General features: G+C 40.2%; 1 protein-coding gene across 1 annotated transcript in view; it reads right to left on the bottom strand.

Moving 5' to 3' along the window:
* prkci (protein kinase C, iota) overlaps nucleotides 1-21,092 on the bottom strand; it is a 136,503-nt gene that overhangs the window by 80,602 nt on the left and 34,809 nt on the right. Inside the window, exon 2 of the mRNA XM_043702652.2 lies at nucleotides 14,184-14,305. Coding sequence (XP_043558587.1) covers nucleotides 14,184-14,305 — 122 coding nt within the window. The remainder of the gene's footprint in view (nucleotides 1-14,183; nucleotides 14,306-21,092) is intronic.

A 21,092-nucleotide genomic window follows, 5' to 3' on the forward strand; every position in this document is an offset into this window, starting at 1 on the left:
CTCCAAAAACATATAATCAAGAAAGAACCCACTCTACTCACTACTGCAGACTTTCTGTAGGCCACACTTAAAACAACGAATCATTTATCTGATTCTGTGCTGTGAACTTCGCCCAACAGTTCCTCCAAGATCAGCTGTGAATTTCACTGTTCGTTAATTTTCCCAGACGCATTCCGATGGCCAGCGATACATGAATTCAAACAGCACAGGCTGTGTCAGTTTCTTTCTCTCTCTCTCCTGCACTGACCTCACCATGTGCTTCCTTTGTCCGGTCTTCTCCCTTTGAAAACTGTTGTTTTGACTTTTTTTTCCCCCAACGTTCCAAAACAATGCAACAGCATATAAAACAGCAATTGCTGCTCCTAGAATTCAAGGAAATCACCTCCAGCACCTGAAATACCTCAAAAAGAAAGGAGCAGCTGTTACAGCCAGAAATTTTTCCCGTCCTCCATCTTGGATTACCCAGAAGCTTTATCCAATTCTAAATCCCTTGATTTCTAGGCTTCACAGGATTTATTGAGCCCACCCGTGATCTTTATTTGATGGCACTGCTCTGACAGATTTTCCAATGAATATCAGCTTCCAGTCCACACTGGCCAAATTATACCTAAGCTTATTGAAATTGGCCATACCCCAATTTAGAACTTCCATTGCAGGCTATTTCTTGTCTTTTTAAAAAAGAATCTTGAAACTAACAGCTATGATTGCTGTCTGCAAAATGCTCCCCAAACTGACACTTCAACCATTTGCCAGCTAATTACCCAAAATTATGTCCAGGACCACTCCCTCTCTACAAGCTTTCAACAAACGTGCTTAAAAAAACTCTTAGATACATTAAGATTTCTACTCCGTTTAAACTTTTCAAGTTATGACAATCCCAACTAATGGAAGTTGAAATTCCTTATCATTGGCCAATTCCTTTGACACTTCTGAAATTTTCCATCATATCTGCTCTTAATTGTACCCATGTGGATTCATTTGAGGAGCCTAAGATGTTATGCCCTCTCACTACTGTAATTGATTCCCTGATCAATACTGCAACACACCCTCCTCTTCCATCTCACCTGAAGATTCTATAACCTAGAATACTGAGATGTCAATCCTGCCCTTTCTCAATTATATCTTGTGACAGTAATGATACCATGCTGCCACACTTTAATTAGTGCCCTCAACTCATTTGCCTTGATCGTCAGACTTCTTGCACATATAACATCTAACCATCCCAAACTGCCTTGTGCTTTAACTGACCTTCTTGACACCAGTGATCTCTCTTCTAATTTTGGTCATTTATCTCCCTTTGCTGAACTTCTTCTCTGGATCCCAATCCTGCCAAGTTAGTTTAAATCTTCCCCAACAGCCCTAGCAAATCACCCGTATGGTTGGTGGTTTCCAGTTCAGGTACAACCCATCCACTTTGTTCAAGTCCCACCTTCCCGAAAAACCAATGTCCCAGAAATCTAAAAACCATTCCCTGCACCATCATTTCTCCAGCCACACAATCATTTAGATTAATCTCCAGTGAATTATCACATAGCAGCAGAGGTAATTTAGAGATTACCACTGTTTGGAGTTCTTCTGCCTCTGAGCTCTCCAAATTCTGCTTTCAGGATTGCAGTCGCTTTTTTTCTACCAGTGATACTAAAATGCATCATAATCTGTTTCCTCTTCCCCCTCAGAATACCCTGCAGCCATTCAGTGACATCCTTGACCCTGGTATCAAAGAGGCAGCATATGGTTGGATTTGTTCCCCTTACAATTAAATCCCCTACACTATCGCCATCTCATTCTTCCTCCTCCTTTCGAACAGCAGACCCATCCATGTTGTCATGAAGTTGGCTCCTGCTGCATTCCCCTTCAATAGTAGTTAAGATAGCATGTCTGTTAGTAAGGAGACCATAGAGGACTCCTGCACTGCCCTCCTGTACCCTGCCTGGTCACACAAGCCCTATGTACCTGTTCTTTCTTCACCTATTGAGTGATCATCTCACTGAATGTTATATCTATGTAATGCTCAGCATTGCAGATGCTTCAGTGAATTTGCCCCCACAGCCCCAGTTCCAAAATGTGGTTCGTCAGTAGGTGAAAATTAGATACTGCTCCTGTACATACGGTTACCAGGATCAACTGAATTCACATACATAAAAAGAAAGAGACCAAAGCGACCATCAGTTCATTGGACTTTAATGCTGGCAAAATAATAATAGGGACCGAGAAAATGGCAGAGAAGTTGAATAAATGTTTTACAGTCTTCACACTGGAGGACATTAAAATGATTCTAAAAATACTAAACACCAAGGGTGAGTAAACATGAAACTAATCATTATCATGAGAGGAAAAAGTAATAGGGCAACTACAGGGCCAAATTCCACAAAGTCCCCTGGACGTGTTAAGTTGCATATTGGGATTTCAAAGGAAGTAGCTACGCAGATAATGGATGTAAAGGTACTAATCTTGCAAGAATACTTAGATTCTGGATGAGTCCGACAGGATTAGAAAATATTTGTTCAAAGTAAAAGGAAGCTGAAAAGAAAATCAGGCAACTAAAAGCCAGCCCACTTAACAAACTATTGGGTGAATACTGAGTCTCTGTTTCAAAGGATGAAAAAGCAGAGCATTTAGAAACACATGAAGAAATCCAGTGTCAACATGGTTTCACAATTTAGAAATCACGCCTGATAAATTTATGACAGTTTCTAGACAAAGTAACAAGCAGGATAGATAAAGGGGAACCAGAAGACGTAATATATTTGGATATCTAAAAGGCATCCCATAAGGTACCAACACAAAGTTAGTACATGGAAAAGCAAGTATTAAGGGCGACACAGAACTTATAGAGAGATATAGACAAATTAAGTGGATAAAACTTGGCAAATATTGTGGAAAACAAAGGTTAGGCACTTTGCAGGAAGAATAGAAGAGCTGAATATTTAAATTTTTAAAAACCGCAGAAAGCGAGTGTATTGAAAGAGTTGGAAGCCTTTGTGCATCAATCATAAAAGGTTAGTGCCCAATTTCAGTGGACCATCGGCAAGTAGATTGTTGACCTTTATTTCAAATGGAAATAAAGTATTAAAATAGGTCTTGCTCAAACTATACAAGGCACAAGTCTGACCACAGTTGGAAAATTGAACACTTTTGCACCCCTTATTTAAGACCCTGGCACTGGAAACAGTTCAGAGAAGGTTCACAAAATTGATTTTGGGTAGAGAAATTTTCCTATGAGAAGAGGTTATTGAATTGGTTAGGCTTCTACATATGCAGTTTCGAAGAAGAGGTGGCAAGTTTAAATGAGGAGCTTGATTCCTCATCTTGGAGAGACTTGGACCAGAGGAAATAAGTTTAGGATAAGGGGTCGCCCTATTAGGATAGAATGGTGAACATTTTATTTCTTTGAGGGTAGTCAATCTGTGGCATTCCTCACTGAAGAGGGTGGTAGAGGTTAAGTATATTCAGGTCTGAGATAGCGCCTGGGCTCAATACTCTGTCTCCAAATGACTGGCCTCCCACCTCTATCACCACACTTTCCCTGGAGTTCTACACCGGGTGAACCCTAAACCTCCCTTCCCCAGATAATCATTCCAACATTGTTCTGTACAGGGCAACGGTGGGACTTGTCGAACCATTGCAGTAAAATGGTGTGTGCGTGTTGTGTGGGTGCGTGCCATTTGGAGACTCACCCCCCAAAAGGCAGCAGCAGCAGAAAGCAAAAGTGTTGAAGGAGTTGCTGTCCAGTCCGGCTGTCCCAGAAAGGGGGCGGGGCGGACAGGAATGGGGGTCCGGGTGGGGGGGCAGGTGGCGGACAGTGTTGGATGGGGTTGGACGGCAGCAGGGGGCAGTGTTTGACAGGGTTGGGGGGACAGATGGGGGTGGGGTTAGTGTTGGACGGGGTTGGGGGCAGGGGTAGTGTTGGACAGGGTTAGGAGGTGTGGTCTGCTGCTGCTTAGTCTCCTGGTCAGGGAGCAGACTTAACAGAAAACACTGATCTCCAGAGGAAAGGCATTTAATCAATTAACCGAGTAAACAACTATCCGAACGAAATAGTGCCTGCCCATCTTGTTCGGATAATTGAGGTTTGTCTGTATTAGGAAATCAAAGGTTTTGGGGGAGAAGCAAGCAAGTGGGATTGAGGATTAATAGATCAGCCACGATCTCTCACAATGGCAAAGATTCAATCGTACAAATGGTCAATTTCTGCACCGACATCTTAGAATTTTACAAAATAAAACCATATCAAACTGTGGTGACTTACTTCTACAGGCTAATGTACGTAAAATTAATCAGCACTTTTTCACTTCATAATCAGATCTAAAGTAGCATGTCCTCTAATTAGTTCAACATACTGCTGTAATCGACAATCCCTAACATTCTAGAAACTTTCCCTCCACAGCTTTAGTGCAGTTGGTTTACTCAGTCTATGCGCAAAATGAGGTCACCCATGACTTCCTCATTTTTGAATTCAAAGGACCTATTTACAAAGGCAATATCACATGTTCCCTGTCAAGTTCAAATCAACTTGCTCCACAGCTGTCAATGGTTTGAAAATGTATCAATGTTTATATGTTTTTGTTTTCCTTTCAATACAGTACCATTTAGTAGATTTGCTTAGTTTATCATGTTACTGTGACTGTAGACTTAGTGCGAATTACCCCAATTTACATATATTAAATTGAGTAAGGTTTCTACCCATCATTGTCTTTGCTACAAGTCAGATATTAGCATGTTCACAGCACTTAGCTAATTATGTATATGCTACCATCACTCCTTTAAAACACCACATTTATGTTTTTTCTCAATGTCCTGAGAATTAAGTGAATTTATGTATTTTGTTTCTGAACAGCAAAATTCCAAGATGGCATAGGTGACGAATCATTTAATGGTGATTTCAGTCCTACAGATTTACATCACAAGTTTCACAATACGAACACCTTGTTACTTAACACAGTACATGGGCTCTATATGCATACAATTAAATATTTATAACTGACATCAATATTGTTTCTAATCAAAACACTGATTTCAGTTAGAATCAGTAGAGAAAAGTCCAGTTTGCTCAAACAAAGTGAATTTAAATTATACTGTTGATTGTAATCCTGTAGGCTCCACTTGGAATGGAATATGTATGCGTGCAGGTGCCAAACAAGGACTGTACTAGCATAGCGATACCCTGAACATGTAGAAGAGATTTCACTCATCCGTTAGGCGCCCACAGAAATATTGACATGGACTCGTGGCTGTGACAATGTTCTGGGTGGGTCAGTAGTTTCAAAGATCGGATCACAGGAGTAAATAAAGATCTCTGATTGTTTCTTTACATAAAAGTGCACTAGAAACATGAAATATGTTCAAAGCCAGTAATTTATCATAACATTAACAATGAGTCACATTTGTGTAAATTACTCTAATCTCCCCCATAAACCACACTGGGTGTCCTCAATCTCAGAATGTGGTTCAGGTCCCTTAAGCACGTCCCCCACTTCCTCTATGAAGTTGACCTACTCCTACATATGGTAAGATCCATCAGAGTTTATTTTTCAGTATTGTTCCAAATCATATTTGAATCAGAATATAACTCAACTCATTCATACTTTATCATTGCAGCTGTCACATTTCCTTTGGAAACACCAGCGTATTGAGATGAAACCATCAATCCATTATTTAGGGTCAGGTCCCAGGGAGATGATCACTGTTATCCAATAGTTTGAACAATATACTTCCTTTATTGCACATCATTTCTACAATTCTACAGACAAATGCAAATATGTCACCAAAATGAACAGACTGTATATGAAAAGAGATGCAATGATGCCCAAATGTTTCACAATGTGGAAATGCCAGTGTTGAAGTCAGAGGTGGACAAAGTCAGAAGTCACACAACACCAGGTTTTAGTCCAACAAGTTTTTAGTCCAACAAGACTTTGCCTGATGAAGGAGCAATGCTGCAAAGCTTATGATTTCAAATAAATCAAATGTTTCACAACCAATATTGATGAACAAGCATATCACCAAAATTCTAAAATTTATTACAAAGGATCAAATTAGATTTATCTATGTCCAGAATCTGGTCAGCCTGTCCACTGTGATTTTCTTATTCCTCTTCTGCAAACTGATTTTAAAGATTTGAATGTTTAACTGGATGATAGGTAACTCAACTAAAATGATTTTCAGTTCTCCAGTTTTATCCAGAAAATGCATTCCACTTAACCAGTGAGAATATCACAAATCATAGCCTCAACAGAAGGAAATGCTTCATAGATGCTCATTCTGTGGAATCCAACCCCTACAATACCAAATGTAGTAGTTTAAATGTTATGATTCATGACTTAATTTTATGAGAGAAGATTCAACACCTGGTCAGGCTGCCATTTAAACCACAGCGCTGGCAGCTAGCTTCAGATGATACAGCCTTCAGGCTCTTGATACAAGCAGAAGCATTATTTGAAGTGCTGTCAACTGAACAAGTTGAATAGTTCACTCTTGCCTCCAAGTCAGCATTTATGGAGGGGTAGCCTCGCCAAAAACTTAAAAGACATAATCTAAATCTAACTCCAATGCAATACCAAATTACACTAACTGAAGCACTCAGATGAGAAATTTAAAAAAAGGCCTCATCTGTTTTTCAAACAGAGCCAAAATATCCATTGACTCTATTTGAAAAACAGCATGAAAATTCTACTGGTGTTCAACGCAGTGTTTGTGTCACAACCACCATCGCAAGTACATTAACTAGTCATTTATCTTGATGGGTCATTCAGCTCCAACTGGTGTGGAAAATAACACACTTAACTTCTTTATTCAAGAATGTTGGGAGACAATAAAGAAGATCACTTATTTCAACAACTGTAACAAGGATATTCCTGGAATCCATTATGAAGGAGGTCATACAAGGATACGTCTTCATCATGGGATCAGGCAGTGTCAACATGATTTTGTAAAAGGGAAGTCATGTTTAATTTACGAACATGACAGTTTAAGAGTAGGTCATTCAGCCAGAAGTGCCAAGTGAATCATCCATCTCAGCCTCCTTCAGTGGTGCCTAGCATAATAGACACTAGTCTTCAGCCAATTCAATTCAATCCGTGATATCAAGAAATGGTTCGAGACCAGAGATACTGCAAAGGCTACAGACCCTGACAATATTCCAGCAACAGTACTGAAGTCTTGTGCTCCAGAATTTGCTGCTCGTCCAGCCAATCTATTCCAGTACAGTTACAACACTGGAATCCACTCGACAATACCTCGGTGTATCCTGATTTGGAGATGCCGGTAATGGACTGGGGTAAACACAAGTTAAAAATCACACAACACCAGGTGGAAGTCTAACAGGTTTAATTGGAAGCATTAGATGTTCTATTACATTGTAAACTTTTGCTATAAATTCTGTGTCTTACAATTGTGTACTCCACAACCACCTGATGAAGGAGCAGCGCTCCGAAAGCTAGTGCTTCCAATTAAACCTGTTGGACTATAAACTGGTGGTGCGATTTTTAACTAGGTATATCCTGTTCACAAAAAAAAGCAAGACAAATCCAACCCAGCCAATTACTACCCCATCAATCTACTCTAGAACATCAGTAATAGTGATGCAAGGTGTCATCAACAGTGCTATCAAGTAGCACCTGCTCAGCAATAACCTGCTCAGTGACACCCAGTTTGGGTTTTGCCAGGGCCACTCAGCTCCTGATCTCACTACTGTCTTGGTGCAAACATGGACAAAAGAGTTGAATTCCAAAAGTGAGGTGAGAGTGACAGCGCTTGACATCAAGGCCACATTTGTTTATGGTATCAAGGTGCCTTAGCAAAACTGGAATTAATGAGTACCAGGGGAAAACTATCCAGTGGTTGTAGTCATATCTGACATTTCGGATATTGGTCATGGTTATTGGAGGTCAGTCATCTGAGCTGCAGGACATGTCAGTAGACATTCCTCAGAGTAGTGTTCTAGGCCCAACCATTTTCAGCTACTTTATCAATGACCTTCCCTACATCATACAAGAATTGGGGATGTTCACTGAGAATTGCACAATGTTCAGCACCATTCAGATGCTGAAGCAGTCTATGTTCAAATGCAACAAGATCTGGACAGCTTGGGCTGACAAGTGGCAAGTAACATTCATACCACAGAAGGATGTTGTGAAACTTGAAAGGGTTCAGAAAAGATTCACAAGAATGTTGCCAGGGCTGCAAGATTTGAGCTACAGGGAGAGGCTGAATAGGCTGGGGCTGTTTTCCCCTGGAAAGAGGCTGAGGGGTGACCTTATAGAGGTTTAAGAGGTCATGAGGGGCATGGATAGGGTAAATAGACAAGGTCTTTTCCTTGGAGTGGGGGAGGCCAAAACTAGAGGGTATAGGTTTTGTGTGAGGGGAAAGATTTAAAAGGAATCTAACAGGCAACATTTTCACACAAAGGGTGGTGCATGTATGGAATGAGCTGCCAGAGGAAGCGGTGGAGGCATCTGGAAGAGAACATGAGTACAAGAGTTTAGAAGGACATGGGCCAAGCGCTGGCAAATGGGACTAGATTAATTTAGGATATCTGGTCGGCATGGATGAGTTGGACTAAAGGGTCTGTTTCTGTGCTGTACATCTCTATTACTCTACTCTATGGTACAAATGCCAGGCAATGATCATCACCAATACATGTTAATCTAATCTCTGCCCCTTGACACTCAATGGTGTTATCGTCACTGAATCCCCCACTAACAACATCCTGGGGTTATCACTGACCAAAAACTCAACTGGACTTACCACAAATATTTTGTGGAGTTCCACAAATACTTTGTGGAGTAACTCATCCCCTGACTCCACAAAGCCTGTCTACCACCTACAAGGCACAAGTCAGGAGTTTGATAGAATACACCTAACTTGCGTGGATGAACGCAGCTCCAATAACAGTCAAGAAATTTTACACCATCCAGGACAAAGGAGCTTGCTTAATTGGCACTACATCCACTCCCTCCCACACCAATGCTCAGTAGCAGCAGTGTGTACTATCTACAAGAAATTCACCAAAGATCCTCAGACAGCATCTTCTAAACCCATGACCACTTCTATCTAGAAGGACAAGGGCAGCAGCAATGTGGGAATACCGCCACCTTCAAGTTCCCCTCCAAGCTGTTCACCATCCTGACTTGAAACTTGTGTCCTGAAAATGTATTTTCGTGATATTTTGTAAGATTAAGATTCTGTAAATCCCACTTAAAAATAGAGCCAGTCTGACTCAAGATGGGGACACAGACAGACTTTAACCTCACACCTTTAAATGGATTGTCTGAGCTGAGATAATACATTTTATTAGAAAACCTGATGTTATCTTAAGAATGAGACTTAAAAGGAATTCTGGGATTTACATATTAACAAACCGAAACAAGCAAAACCATTCCAAATGATGAAAGACTTAATCTAAATTTGTTTAATATATTTCAGCCACATGACATTGTAACCTTTTGCTATAAATTCCGTGTCTTATGGTCCTGCTCCATAACCAGCTGATGAAGCAGCAGTACTTCGAAAGCTAGTGCGTCCAAATAAATCTGTTGGACTATAGGCTGGTGTTGTGTGATTTTTAATCAAAGTAAGTAAGAAAGTTGTGAAGAGGCGATAAGGTGTCTACTTGTGAACGTGTCAATGAGAAAACTTGGAAAATTATATTAAATGTGGGTAAATGTGAACTTGTTCATTTTACCAAAGAGAATAGAAAAGAAGTATAATAATTAAAATGGAGAGATTGCAGAACTTGGTGCTACAGTGGGATCTACAAATCTTGCATCACATGAAGTTAGCATGCACATACAGCGATGATCAGGAAGATAAATGGAATGTAGGGGTTTATTACAAGTGGAATCAAATAAATAAAAATCAGTAAGTTTTACTGTAGTTGCGTATGCCACATCTGAGCCCTATGTATAGTTTGGTTGGCTAATTTGAGAAAGGACAAAAAAGTTATTAAAAGCAGTTCAGGAATCACAACTTATTCTGGTGATTTTCAGACAGGAAAGTGGAGCCAAGAGCACAACCAGATCAGAATCAAAGCATTGATTAGTCTATTTCTGCTCCCAAGTCTCACGATCCTTTGTTGTTTCTGACAGCTAACAATATCAAAATTGACTGCTGCATTTTCTTACATGACAATAGTGACGATACATCAAAACTATTTTAATATTACAGAACACTGGCTGTCAAGGTTGTGAACCATACAATATAAACAAAAGTACACACTAACTATAGCAAGAAATCAAATTCACTTTAAGCAATCAAAAGGCTGTTCCAGATTTTAAGAGAATTGTTAACTTGAAAAAAGATCTCATTGCAAACAAGATATCCAAAATCCTGACTTTAAACTACAAGGTTTCAACAATGTTCTGATCAGTAACATTCGAGGTTTCTTCTTCAAAGCTCTTCTGTTTCTCTAATTGTTAACAACGTCAGTACTTGCATGAAGACAAAAGAATCCCTTTTATCACATTATAATCTCTCATAGCGTTCATAAAGTTTACCATTCTGTAACATTTTGAAAAAACTCCCATGTATCTTTTCTTTCTAACAGTTATTTCGCTTTTGCTTCTGCCCTTTTGCCCTGCCACTTCATTAAAACAAAAAACCAACTTGTCCTTGCACCAGAGAAACAGAGGCCACTCTCCTTAAAGTGTTTTACTTCCCTCTAACTCGATTGGTATTCACCAGCCATTTAGTCCAGAGAAACAGCAATAAGATGTCTTCTGCACACACAGTGCTTTGCCACCAATCATTTTCAGACAACGCTGAAGTATTTACATTCTTTGGCAGCCAGAAGTGCCAACTATCAGGGTCTCCTTCTCAGATCCCCAACAGCACAGATGCCAGTCCTCAACCAATTCAATTCACTTCACATGATATCAAGTAATGGCTGAGGACACTGGATACTGCACAAGTTGGGGACCCTAATAATATTCCACCAGCACAACAAAAATCTTGTTCTCCAAATCTAGTCACGCATCTAATAAAGTTGTTCCAATACAGCTCCAATACTGACATCTTCTCAACAATGTAGAAAAATGCCCAGGTATATGCTGGGCTTTAAAATAAATGGTTGGCATTCTTTAACAAGGCATTTGTTGTAATGTGCTTTCGGATAACCTACTTGTTCAGAGGAGATTCCTATTTGGGTTCATGACTATTAGGTTGCAGTGTTTGCTTTGGATTTTATTTAGAGTAGTTGGTGACAATAGTGAAAGAAAGCAGATCCCTGTACAGCTCTCCTGATTTTTGGAAAATTCTTGCTTTTGGCTTAATGTAGTACCTGGGCAGTGGTCCAGCTGCTCTCGCATTAATTATCCCTGAAAGGGGTCCTCGATATTGCCTGAACAAGTATATCTGCAAAGATACGCAGTGACAACTGCATGCGTTCACGGAAATCAATTTTGTGTGCCAAATCATCAGACCAATAGCCATACGAATATCTCAAACTTTATCCTTTTTGCCTTCAAAAGGTGAGACATATTGACTAAAAGTGAATTTCTGCTAACATCTATTTCTTTCCTTTTACTTGGCACACACGGAGATTTTGGATTATTCAGTTGTTACGAGAGAAATATTTAGAAGGATAACATTTACATTGCACAACAGTACTGTGGGTGTCCCTTCACTCCAAGTTTTGCAGTAATTCAAAAACAGCAGCTGCACCAGCTACTTCAAAGTCGTCAAGCTTGAGAAACAAACATTAGCCTAACCAGTAAATTCCACAAGCTATGAACAAATTTTAAAAACTAAAAACTTCATAGAATCCCTACAGTGTAGAAGCAGGCCATTTGACCCAGAACAGGCCATCTGAAGAGCATTGCATCCAGACCCACTGCTTACCCTATCCCTGTAAACCCGCATTTACCATGGTTAACCCACCTCGCTTACACATCCCAGGACACATGGGTAATTTAGCATGGCCAATCTACCTTACCTACACATCTTTGGGTGGTGGGAAGAAACCAGAACATCTGGAGGAAACGCATGCAGACTTGGGGAGAATGTGCAAACTCCACACAGTTGCCCACGGTTAGATTTATACTGTCAAGCAGCAGTTTTAACTACTGAGCCATTGCACTGCCTGGTGCGTCAATCATGTCAAAAGATTCTGCATCTTTATTTAACTGTTATAAAACAAACCATTCAATCATTTTGACTTTATTAAAGATTCTTGGTTAATTGTTTTATTCTGTCTAAAATTGAAAAATCAAACAACTGAGAATTCAAGGAAACAGGTAAAACAATTAAATTCATGCTATAACCCATACCTACAGAAAGATATCTTGGTCAAAAAATATAATACACAACTTTGATAATTAAGCATGTGGTTTTGTGGTAAAAATGAAAATTTATCAAAAATATAATAAACATATTAAAAATAAAAGGATAACCAGGGAAGAGTGGGCTATATTAAAAGCCAGAGTTGTAATTTGTGCATGGAGCCAGAGATGTAGGTAGAATTCTAAATGAATACTTTGAACTGGTGTTCACGAGTGAGAGCACAACAATGTGGGTATAGAAATCAAGGCGGCCTGTGGTATACTTAACCAAGTTAGCATAGACACAAAGGTGGTCCTGAGTGGTCAAGTAGGCTTACAAGATACGTACATCTTCAGGACCAGATGAAATGTATCCCAGGCTGCTGTGTGAGGCAAGGGAAGAATTAGTAGAGTTTCAATTCCTCCCAGACCACAAGAGAAATGCCGGAGGAGAAGAGGGGAGCCAATGTTGAACTGATATTCAAGAAGGGATCGAGAGATAAACCAGGAAACTACAGGCCAGTCAGTCAGTCTAACCTCAGTGGTGGGGAAACTATTGGAAGCAATTCTGAGAAACGGAAGAGAGGCAGGAATTAATCAAAAACAGCAGCTGTCATTTTTGATTGAGAGGAAGTTGTGTCTGATCAACTTGATTGAATGTTTTGGAGATGCAACCAAGTGTGCAGATGAAGGCAATACCTTTTTAATGTATTCTATGCGGATATTAGTAAGGCTTTTTAATGAAGGACCCTAGCAGAAACTACAGCAAAGCTAAAAGCCCACAGGATCCAAGGAAATTTTGTAAGTTGGATGCAGGAATGCTTAAATGGCAGGATGCAGAGGGTGATGATCAAGGGGTCTTTTGCAACTTGAAATGTAGTCCAGCGGGACTACGCAAGGATCGGTGTTGGCACGCAAACTATTTAGACATGCTTGCTGGTGGGTTGATCAGTATGTTCGCAGATGATACAATAACTGATGGGGTGATAAATGGTGAAGATAGCCTTAGATTACAGGACAATATAGGCAGGCTGGTCAGATAGGCTTATCAGCAATGAGCAGAACTAAATCTGGATAAGTGTGATATGATGCACATGGACAGGACAAACAGGCAAGGGAACACGAAGAACAATAGGACCCTTGGAAGCACAGAGGTCAGTGGGACCTCAATGTGTACCATTCACTGATCCGTTAAAGCAGAGAGACAAGTAGTTAAGTCGGTTCAGGAGGCATATAGGATACGTGCCTCTATGCACCAGCTAGTAAAGTTTAAGAGCTGGAAGTGATGCTGGAACTAGGCAAAGGATCAGTTGTGTGCAGTTCCTGAATCCACATTATATAATAAGGATACAAGTGCACTATTCAGGAGATTTACAAGGATGTTGCCTGGGCTGGAGAGTTTTAATTATGAAACGAGATTGGAAGGGCAGAGGTTGTTTTCTTTGGAGCAGAGACAATGGAGGAGTAAGCAAGACTGAGATGTATAAAATAGAGGAGCACAGACAGAATGAACAGCCCGAATATGTAGATTGAAGCAAAGGAGCGAGAGCTTTAAAGGGAAAAGAGGTAAACAATTTCTCACACTGAGATGAGGGTGAGAAGCTGGATTTCACCGCCTACAAAGGGTGATAGATGCAGAAACCGTCATTCCATTTAAGAAATATATAGATGTGCACTTGCAATGCCAGCTTTGGTCAAGTGCTGAAACATGGGATGAGAATAGTAAGATCCTTGCTTTTGACTGGTTTAGACTCGAAGGGCCTTTTATTATGCTGTAGACCATCAGTGACTTTGATCATATGAAAAAGAAACAGGCCAAGGTCTTTCAACATATTCCCACATTTTCTTCTACTCCTCGAACTCTAAAAGAACTCTTTGATAGAAGTGCAAAGCAAATTAATCGTGACTTTGTCATAAAATCCACTGTACCTTCTTCATCAATCCACTTCATCGTGAAGAGTTGCTCATTGTCAAAGCTGCACATATCACGGACTTCAGTGCAAAGATTTTCATATGTGATGGAGGGATCAAAGTGCGTTATCATGATGTCCCTAAGTGAAAACATAATTAAAAGACTAGTAAGAAATAATCAATATTACAAACAAGTATTGCTCTCCACAAATTTTAAGTTACTGCAAAGTCCAGAATAGGGCAGTGTTTAAGGCAGGTTATTTCTTTCCATTCCATGCATGTCACAGAAGAAAAAAATACAACAGCCTTTTGCCAAGGAACTCAAGTTTTTAGCGAATGTGAGAACTCCACAAGAAACTGGGGAAAGGTATCAGTAGAAGGATGACACCTTACAGGGGAAAAAAAAACTTACGCCTGCTGAACAGTTTAGAAAACACAATAATAAATGTCAAAATGCAGCACATCTCAAAATAACCCAAGGATTGGAAATTTAAATCTAAAAGTCTCCCACGACAAAAAAAACCAACCATCTGATATGACCCCAATGACAAGTGTGGAATATTAAATCGGTGTTGAGCTTTCATTGTGTATAATCTAAATTTTTCAAAAGTTATTTGCTGTTAAATGTATTCAAAATATTAAAGATGTTTTATTTCAGAAACTTTTCATTTTTTTCCCTCATTTAGTCCAATCCTTCTCTTCATTTTGAATTTCTTTCTGTTCCTGACTTGACAATTAACCTGCTTTAATTTATGTTTTCTCTTCATCATACATTGTTCATTGTACAATCCTTAATCTGACCCCAAAAAAACTAGATGCTCAAAAGTTGGCAATGAAAACAGAAAATGTTGAAAACACACTGCACATGTCACACCATCTGAGGAGACAAAGATAGATAATACTTCAAATGTCTATGACCTTTGCTCACTTTCCACAATGCCAGACCAGTTGGGTATTTCCAAATTTTCTAGTTTCCTTTTATATTCCATAACAAAATAACTAACAGACTGCTCCATTCACTCAGGGCCTTGATGTCAGATTTTTATCATGTCAATGTTAACCTACTCACATGTCCAACAACTTATAAGTAACAGAAGTATTTGTTGCCCTGCTACAGCAAATTATGGGTCATACGCTTGATGGATTAATTTCAGTATGATCACCATCACCACTTATATCATTATGGATTAGTACAAGGGCCCCAAAATCAATAAAACTATTAAATCAATAGTGGATTGTCAAAAGGTATGCTTCTGCTGACACATTCCAGAACTCATCTTTTTTAATGGAGATTGAATATTTTAATTGAGTAATTTCTGTAGGCATAGGATTGCCTCTCATTCTTCTAAACTCCAGAGAATTTTAAAAAATTCATTCACTGGCTCAGCCCGTTATTATTTCCCATCTCCATTTGCCCTCACCTTTGACAAAATGGCAGTCAGCTACCTTCTTGAACCACTGAAGTCCACTCAGTGTAGGTAAACCCATGATGCTGTCAGGAAGTGAGTTCCAGGAATTTGATCCAGTGAGACTGAAGGAATGGCAATAAATTTCCAAGTCATGATGTTGAGTGGCTTGGAGGGGAATTTTCAGGTGGCATTGTTTCCACATACAGGTTGCTCTGTTACGATGCGCATTTCATCAACACGAATTTGCTGTAACGTGATAGACGAATTAGGATGCTTTTTCTACAGCACAAACTTTTAAAAAGATTACAGCGCAAACACTAAGCACTGTTTCTCAAGTGTGATTTTTCTACAAAGCAGGGTTGCATAACATGCAACCATCAGTTCTTCTAGAACGCAACTGTATCTGCTGCCATTGTCTTTCTAGATACAGGTGTTTGTGAATTTGGAAGATGCTGCTGAAACAGCCGAGGTGATTTTCTGCAATGTATCTTATAGATAGTATGTACAGCTGCTGTGTGCATCACAAAAGGAAGTCAATGCTTGTGGATGTGTTTCCAATCACTTGGATGGTATCAAGCTTTCCGATTGTTGGTGGAGCTGCACTCATTCCGGCAAATGGGCAATATTCCATACTCCTAACGTGTGCCTTGTAAATGGCAGACAGATTTTGTGGAGTAAAGTGAGTTATTCACTGCAGCATTCCTAATCTGTTGGCATATTCTTATAGTCATGGTGTTTGAATGGTTGGTCAGTTCAGTGTCTGGACAATGGTGACATTCAAAATGGGGACAGTAAGGAATCTAATGACAGTAATGCTTGCGAAGGACCGATAATTAGATTCTCTCTTGTTGAAGATGGATATTGCCCATAATTCTGAGGCACTGAAGTTATTTGCAACTTGGCAGTGCATATCTCAATATTATTGAGGTTTGAGAAGAGTTTTTAGCTCAGGCTGAGGTTCTGGGTGTAAGTTTGCTTGTTGAGCTGGAAGGTTCCTTTTCAGACGTTTCATCACCACACTAGGCAACATCATCAGTGAACCTCCAGATGAAGCACTGGTGGTATGGCCCACATTTGTGTGTTTTGGTTTCCTTGGGTTGGTAATGTCATTTCCTGTTCTTTTTATCAGGGGGTGGTAAATGGGATCCAAGTCAATGGGATCCAAGTGGAACTCTATCAGCAAACTCTGATTTGGATCCCATTTACCACCCCTTGAGAAAACGGAGAGGAAATGATATCACTAACCCAAGGAAACCTAGATACAAATAAAAAAAGGGCCATACCAACAGTGCTTCACCAGAGGTTCACTGATGATGTTGCCTATAATGGTGATGAAACGTCTGAAAAATGAACCTTCCAGCTCAGTGAGCAAACGTACATCCAGAATTTCAATATTTTTTAGGTCTTACTGCATTTGCTTAAGGATGCTTCAGTATCTGAATCATCATAAATGGTGCTGAACACTGCAGTCATCAGCAAATATCATCTGACCTTACGATGGAAGGAAAGCAGATGATTTCTGGGCCGAGGATACAACCCTGAAAAACTCCCATAGTGATGTCAAACCTCTAACAATTCCAACCATCTCATTCCCACTGGCAGTATTTTTACCATATTTGATAAGATTCAGCCATGATTTCAAGAGCAGTCATTCTCACTTCACCTCTGCAATTCAGCTCCTTTGTCCACAGTTGGACCAAAACTATAATGAGATCAGTGGCCGAGTGGCCTTGCTGGAACCCAAAGTGTCTGTGAACTGATAAGCAAGTGCTGCTTGATAACATTGTTGATAACACTGTCCACTTACCAGGTGAGGCAGTAATTGGCTGTGATAGGATATATCCTACTTTGTATATAGGACATACCTGGGCAATTTTCCACATTGATAGGTATATCCCCATGTTGTAGCCTAATCCATTTAATCTTTAATCACTGGAAAATCACTCCATTTCAGGAATTTGTTTAATGAACCTTCACTTTACTGCCGCTATGGCAACCTTTGTTTTTGACAAGGAGAACAAAACAGCACAAAATACTCCAAGTGTGGTCTTATCAAAGCTCTACATAAAAATGCAGGCAGATCAGTTTACTCCTATAGCAAAATCTTGTGATTATAGGACAACATATTATGGAAGGATAAAAAAGTTACACTCCAAAGAGGCCATTCAGCCCATTATGCTTGCACCAGCTGAGTAAATAGCATCCCATTCTAATTCTACTATCCAGCACATGGTCCATTGCCTTGCCAGTCACAGCACTTCTGGTACAGATTCAGATTCCTTTTAGATGGGAGAGGATTTCCACCTCAGCCACCAAACTGTGCAGCAATTTTCAGACATCATCTTCCTACTGATCATCAAATCTGTGGTTTGGTAATTTATCACACTGCCAGAGGAACAGGTCTTCCCTGTCCACTCTGTCCAAGCCCCTTGCTACTAAGTACACATTTTCTTAATTGTTGCTGGACCTACATACAAACTTATAGTCTTCATAACTCATGAACAAGGACACTCAACATCCTTTAATGCTCAACATTTCACAGCCTTCATAAATCTCCTGTATTTCTGTATTTCCTACCACATCACACACTGCTTGAAAAAGTTGATCGTTAGGTAACTTGTAAATCTTTCCTCTCTCACCTCAAACTTATGCTATGTAGTTTTGGACTCCCTCACCCTGGGGAGAAAAGCTTGACTATTCACCTTATCTATGCCCCTCATGATTTTATAAACCTCTACAGGGTCACCCCTCAGCCTTCAATGCGCCAGAGAATATATCCCCAGCCTATTCAGCCTCTCCCTAAAGCTGAAACCCTCCAACCCTGGCAACATCCTTATAAATCTCGTCTGAACTCTTTCAAGTTTCACAACTTCCTTTTGTAAAAAGGAGACTAGAACTGAATGCAGTATTCCAAAAGTGGCCTAACCAATGCCCTGTACAGTTACAACATGAATTCTTAACACCTGTACTCAATACACTGACCAATAAAGGCAGGTGTACCAAACACCTTCTTCACTACTCTTTGTAATGAGACTCCACTTTCAAGGAACTATGAACCTGCACTTTAAGGTCCTTTTGTTCATCAACATTCTCCAGGACTTTACCATTAAATATTTCAGTTGTGTCCTGATTTACCATACCAAAATGCAGCACCTCATATTTATCTAGATTAAACTTAGTCTGCCAATCATCATGAGAATGTGTATAGAGTATGAGCAGGTAAGGAAAGAGTTAAGTTTTTGAGTTTTGTGGAACAAGAGGTTCAGCTGAGCTTGACTCAAATCAGATAAGAACTTGCAGTTAACAATGGGGTGCTGGAGGCAAGGGTAATGGGTTAACAAGGTGGAAAAGCATTCATTATGTAAAGCCATTTAACAATATTTGAAGTATTCAGTAAGGTCAGACAACAAGGCAAAAAGTATCCATTATGTGAAGCCAGTTAACAAAGTTAAGAACATTCATGATATAACAGCAGAAGGTTTAATCTCTACTACTGACACTTGCTACGGTCACCCAATTAATATTTATGTTGCTTTATCTGGATGTTCCTCCCTGTAAAATGACTATATAACTCATTAAGAAACTGCTGTTCAACAGTAGACCAGGAACCCATGTCCCTGCGCATGGGCGATCGTTTTCTCTCTCTCACTCGCTCGCTCTCTTTTTCTCTCCAGGGCAGACAATACAGGAAGGTAAAACTAGTGTCGCTGAGCGTTTTGCTTCAACTAAAGGGGGAAATGGGACAACAATATTGGCATAGTCGGCAGGATACAAACAGATAGTTACGATCAGACGGTGTCAGCGCTCAGCCGGAACATTGATGTCTCAAGATGGATAGGCCCACAAGGTAAGATTTTAAACCTTGGTCCCTTTGTAGTCCTATGCACTGGAGACGGTCCCCTCACTCAATCACTCTCTATTCTACGGATTCCTCGAATGGTAATCAGTTCAGCCAAGATATACAGTTTCGCAAGTGCGTTGACAGAGGTTCGATTCAATTGCGCAGTATTGGGGTTCAAGTCCCTGGGTGTGTCTGATTGAGGTTCAAGTCCCCTGGGTGGGTTGGATTGAGATTTGAGCTCTCTGCGCTTAAGCGGGGTTCAAGCGGAGTTAAATTATTGTAGATTGAGCGCTCAACTGAACAAATTGTTGGGAAATAAAAGGATGCTTAGGAATAAAAGGATGATTAGGGTAGGAATAAGGTCAATCAAAGACAGAAGTGGGAAGTTGAGTGTGGACCCTGTGGAGATCGGAGATGTGCTAAACCAACATTTCTCATTGGTGTTAACTCAGGAAAAGGAGAATATTGTTGAGGAGAAGAATGAGGTTAGTTACGAAGAGGTGTTATCAATTCTAGAAGGGGTGAAAGTAGACAAGTCCCCTGGGCTGGATGAGATTTATCAGAGGATTCTCTGGGAAGCTAGGGAGGAGATAGCAGAGTCTTTGGATTTGATATTTGAGTCATCATTGTCTACAGGTTTAGTACCAGAGGATTGCAAATGTTGTGCCCTTGTTCAAGAAGGGCAGTAGAAATAACCCAGGTAATTATAGACCAGTGAGCCTTACTTCTGTTGTAGAAAAAGTTTCGAAAAGGATTATAAGAGATAACATTTATAATCATCTAGCAAGCAACAATTTGATTTCAGATAGTCAACATGGTTTTGTCAAGGGCAGGTCGTGTCTCACAAACCTCATTGAGTTTTTTGAGAAGGTGACCAAGCATGTAGATGAGGGTAGGGCAGTTGATGTGGTATATATAGACTTCAGTAAAGCATTTGATAAGGTTCCACATGGTGGGCTGTTGGAGAAAATGCAGAGGCATGGGATTGAGGGTGATTTAGCAGGGAGGAGAAAGTGAGGACTGCAGATGCTGGAGATCAGAGCTTAAAAATGTGTTGCTGGAAAAGCGCAGCAGGTTAGGCAGCATCAAAGGAACAGGAGAATCGACGTTTCGGGCATAAGCCCTTCTTCAGGTGATTTAGCAGTTTGGATTAGAAACTGGCTTTCTGAAAGAAGGCAGCGAGTGGTGGTTGATGGAAAATATTCAGTCTGGAGTCCAGTTACTAGTAGTGTGCCACAAGGATCTGTTTTGGGACCACTGCTGTTTGTCATTTTTATAAATGACTTAGACGTAGACATAGGCGAATGGATTACAAAAGACACTAAAGTCGGTACAGTAGTGGACAGTGTGAAGAAATGATACAGGTTGCAGGGGGACTTAAATAAACTGCAGAATTGGGCTGAGAGGTGGCAATGGAGTTCAATGCAGCTAAATGTGAGGTGATGCACTTTGTGAAGAATAACAGGGAGGCAGAGTACTGGGTCGATGGAAGGATTCTTGATAGTGTGGATTTGCAGAGGGATCTTGGAGTCCATGTACATAGATCCCTGAAAGTTGCCACCCAGATGCATAGTGCTGTTAAGAAGGCATACAGTGTGTTAGGTTTCATTCATAGAGGGATTGAGTTCTGGAGCCGCAATATCATGCTGCAACTATACAAAACGCTGGTGCGGCCAC

This window comes from Chiloscyllium plagiosum, unplaced genomic scaffold (genome assembly GCF_037043375.1).
Source record: "Chiloscyllium plagiosum isolate Xiang-an unplaced genomic scaffold, Cpla_swu_hap1 HiC_scaffold_13, whole genome shotgun sequence".
NCBI lineage: Eukaryota > Metazoa > Chordata > Chondrichthyes > Orectolobiformes > Hemiscylliidae > Chiloscyllium > Chiloscyllium plagiosum.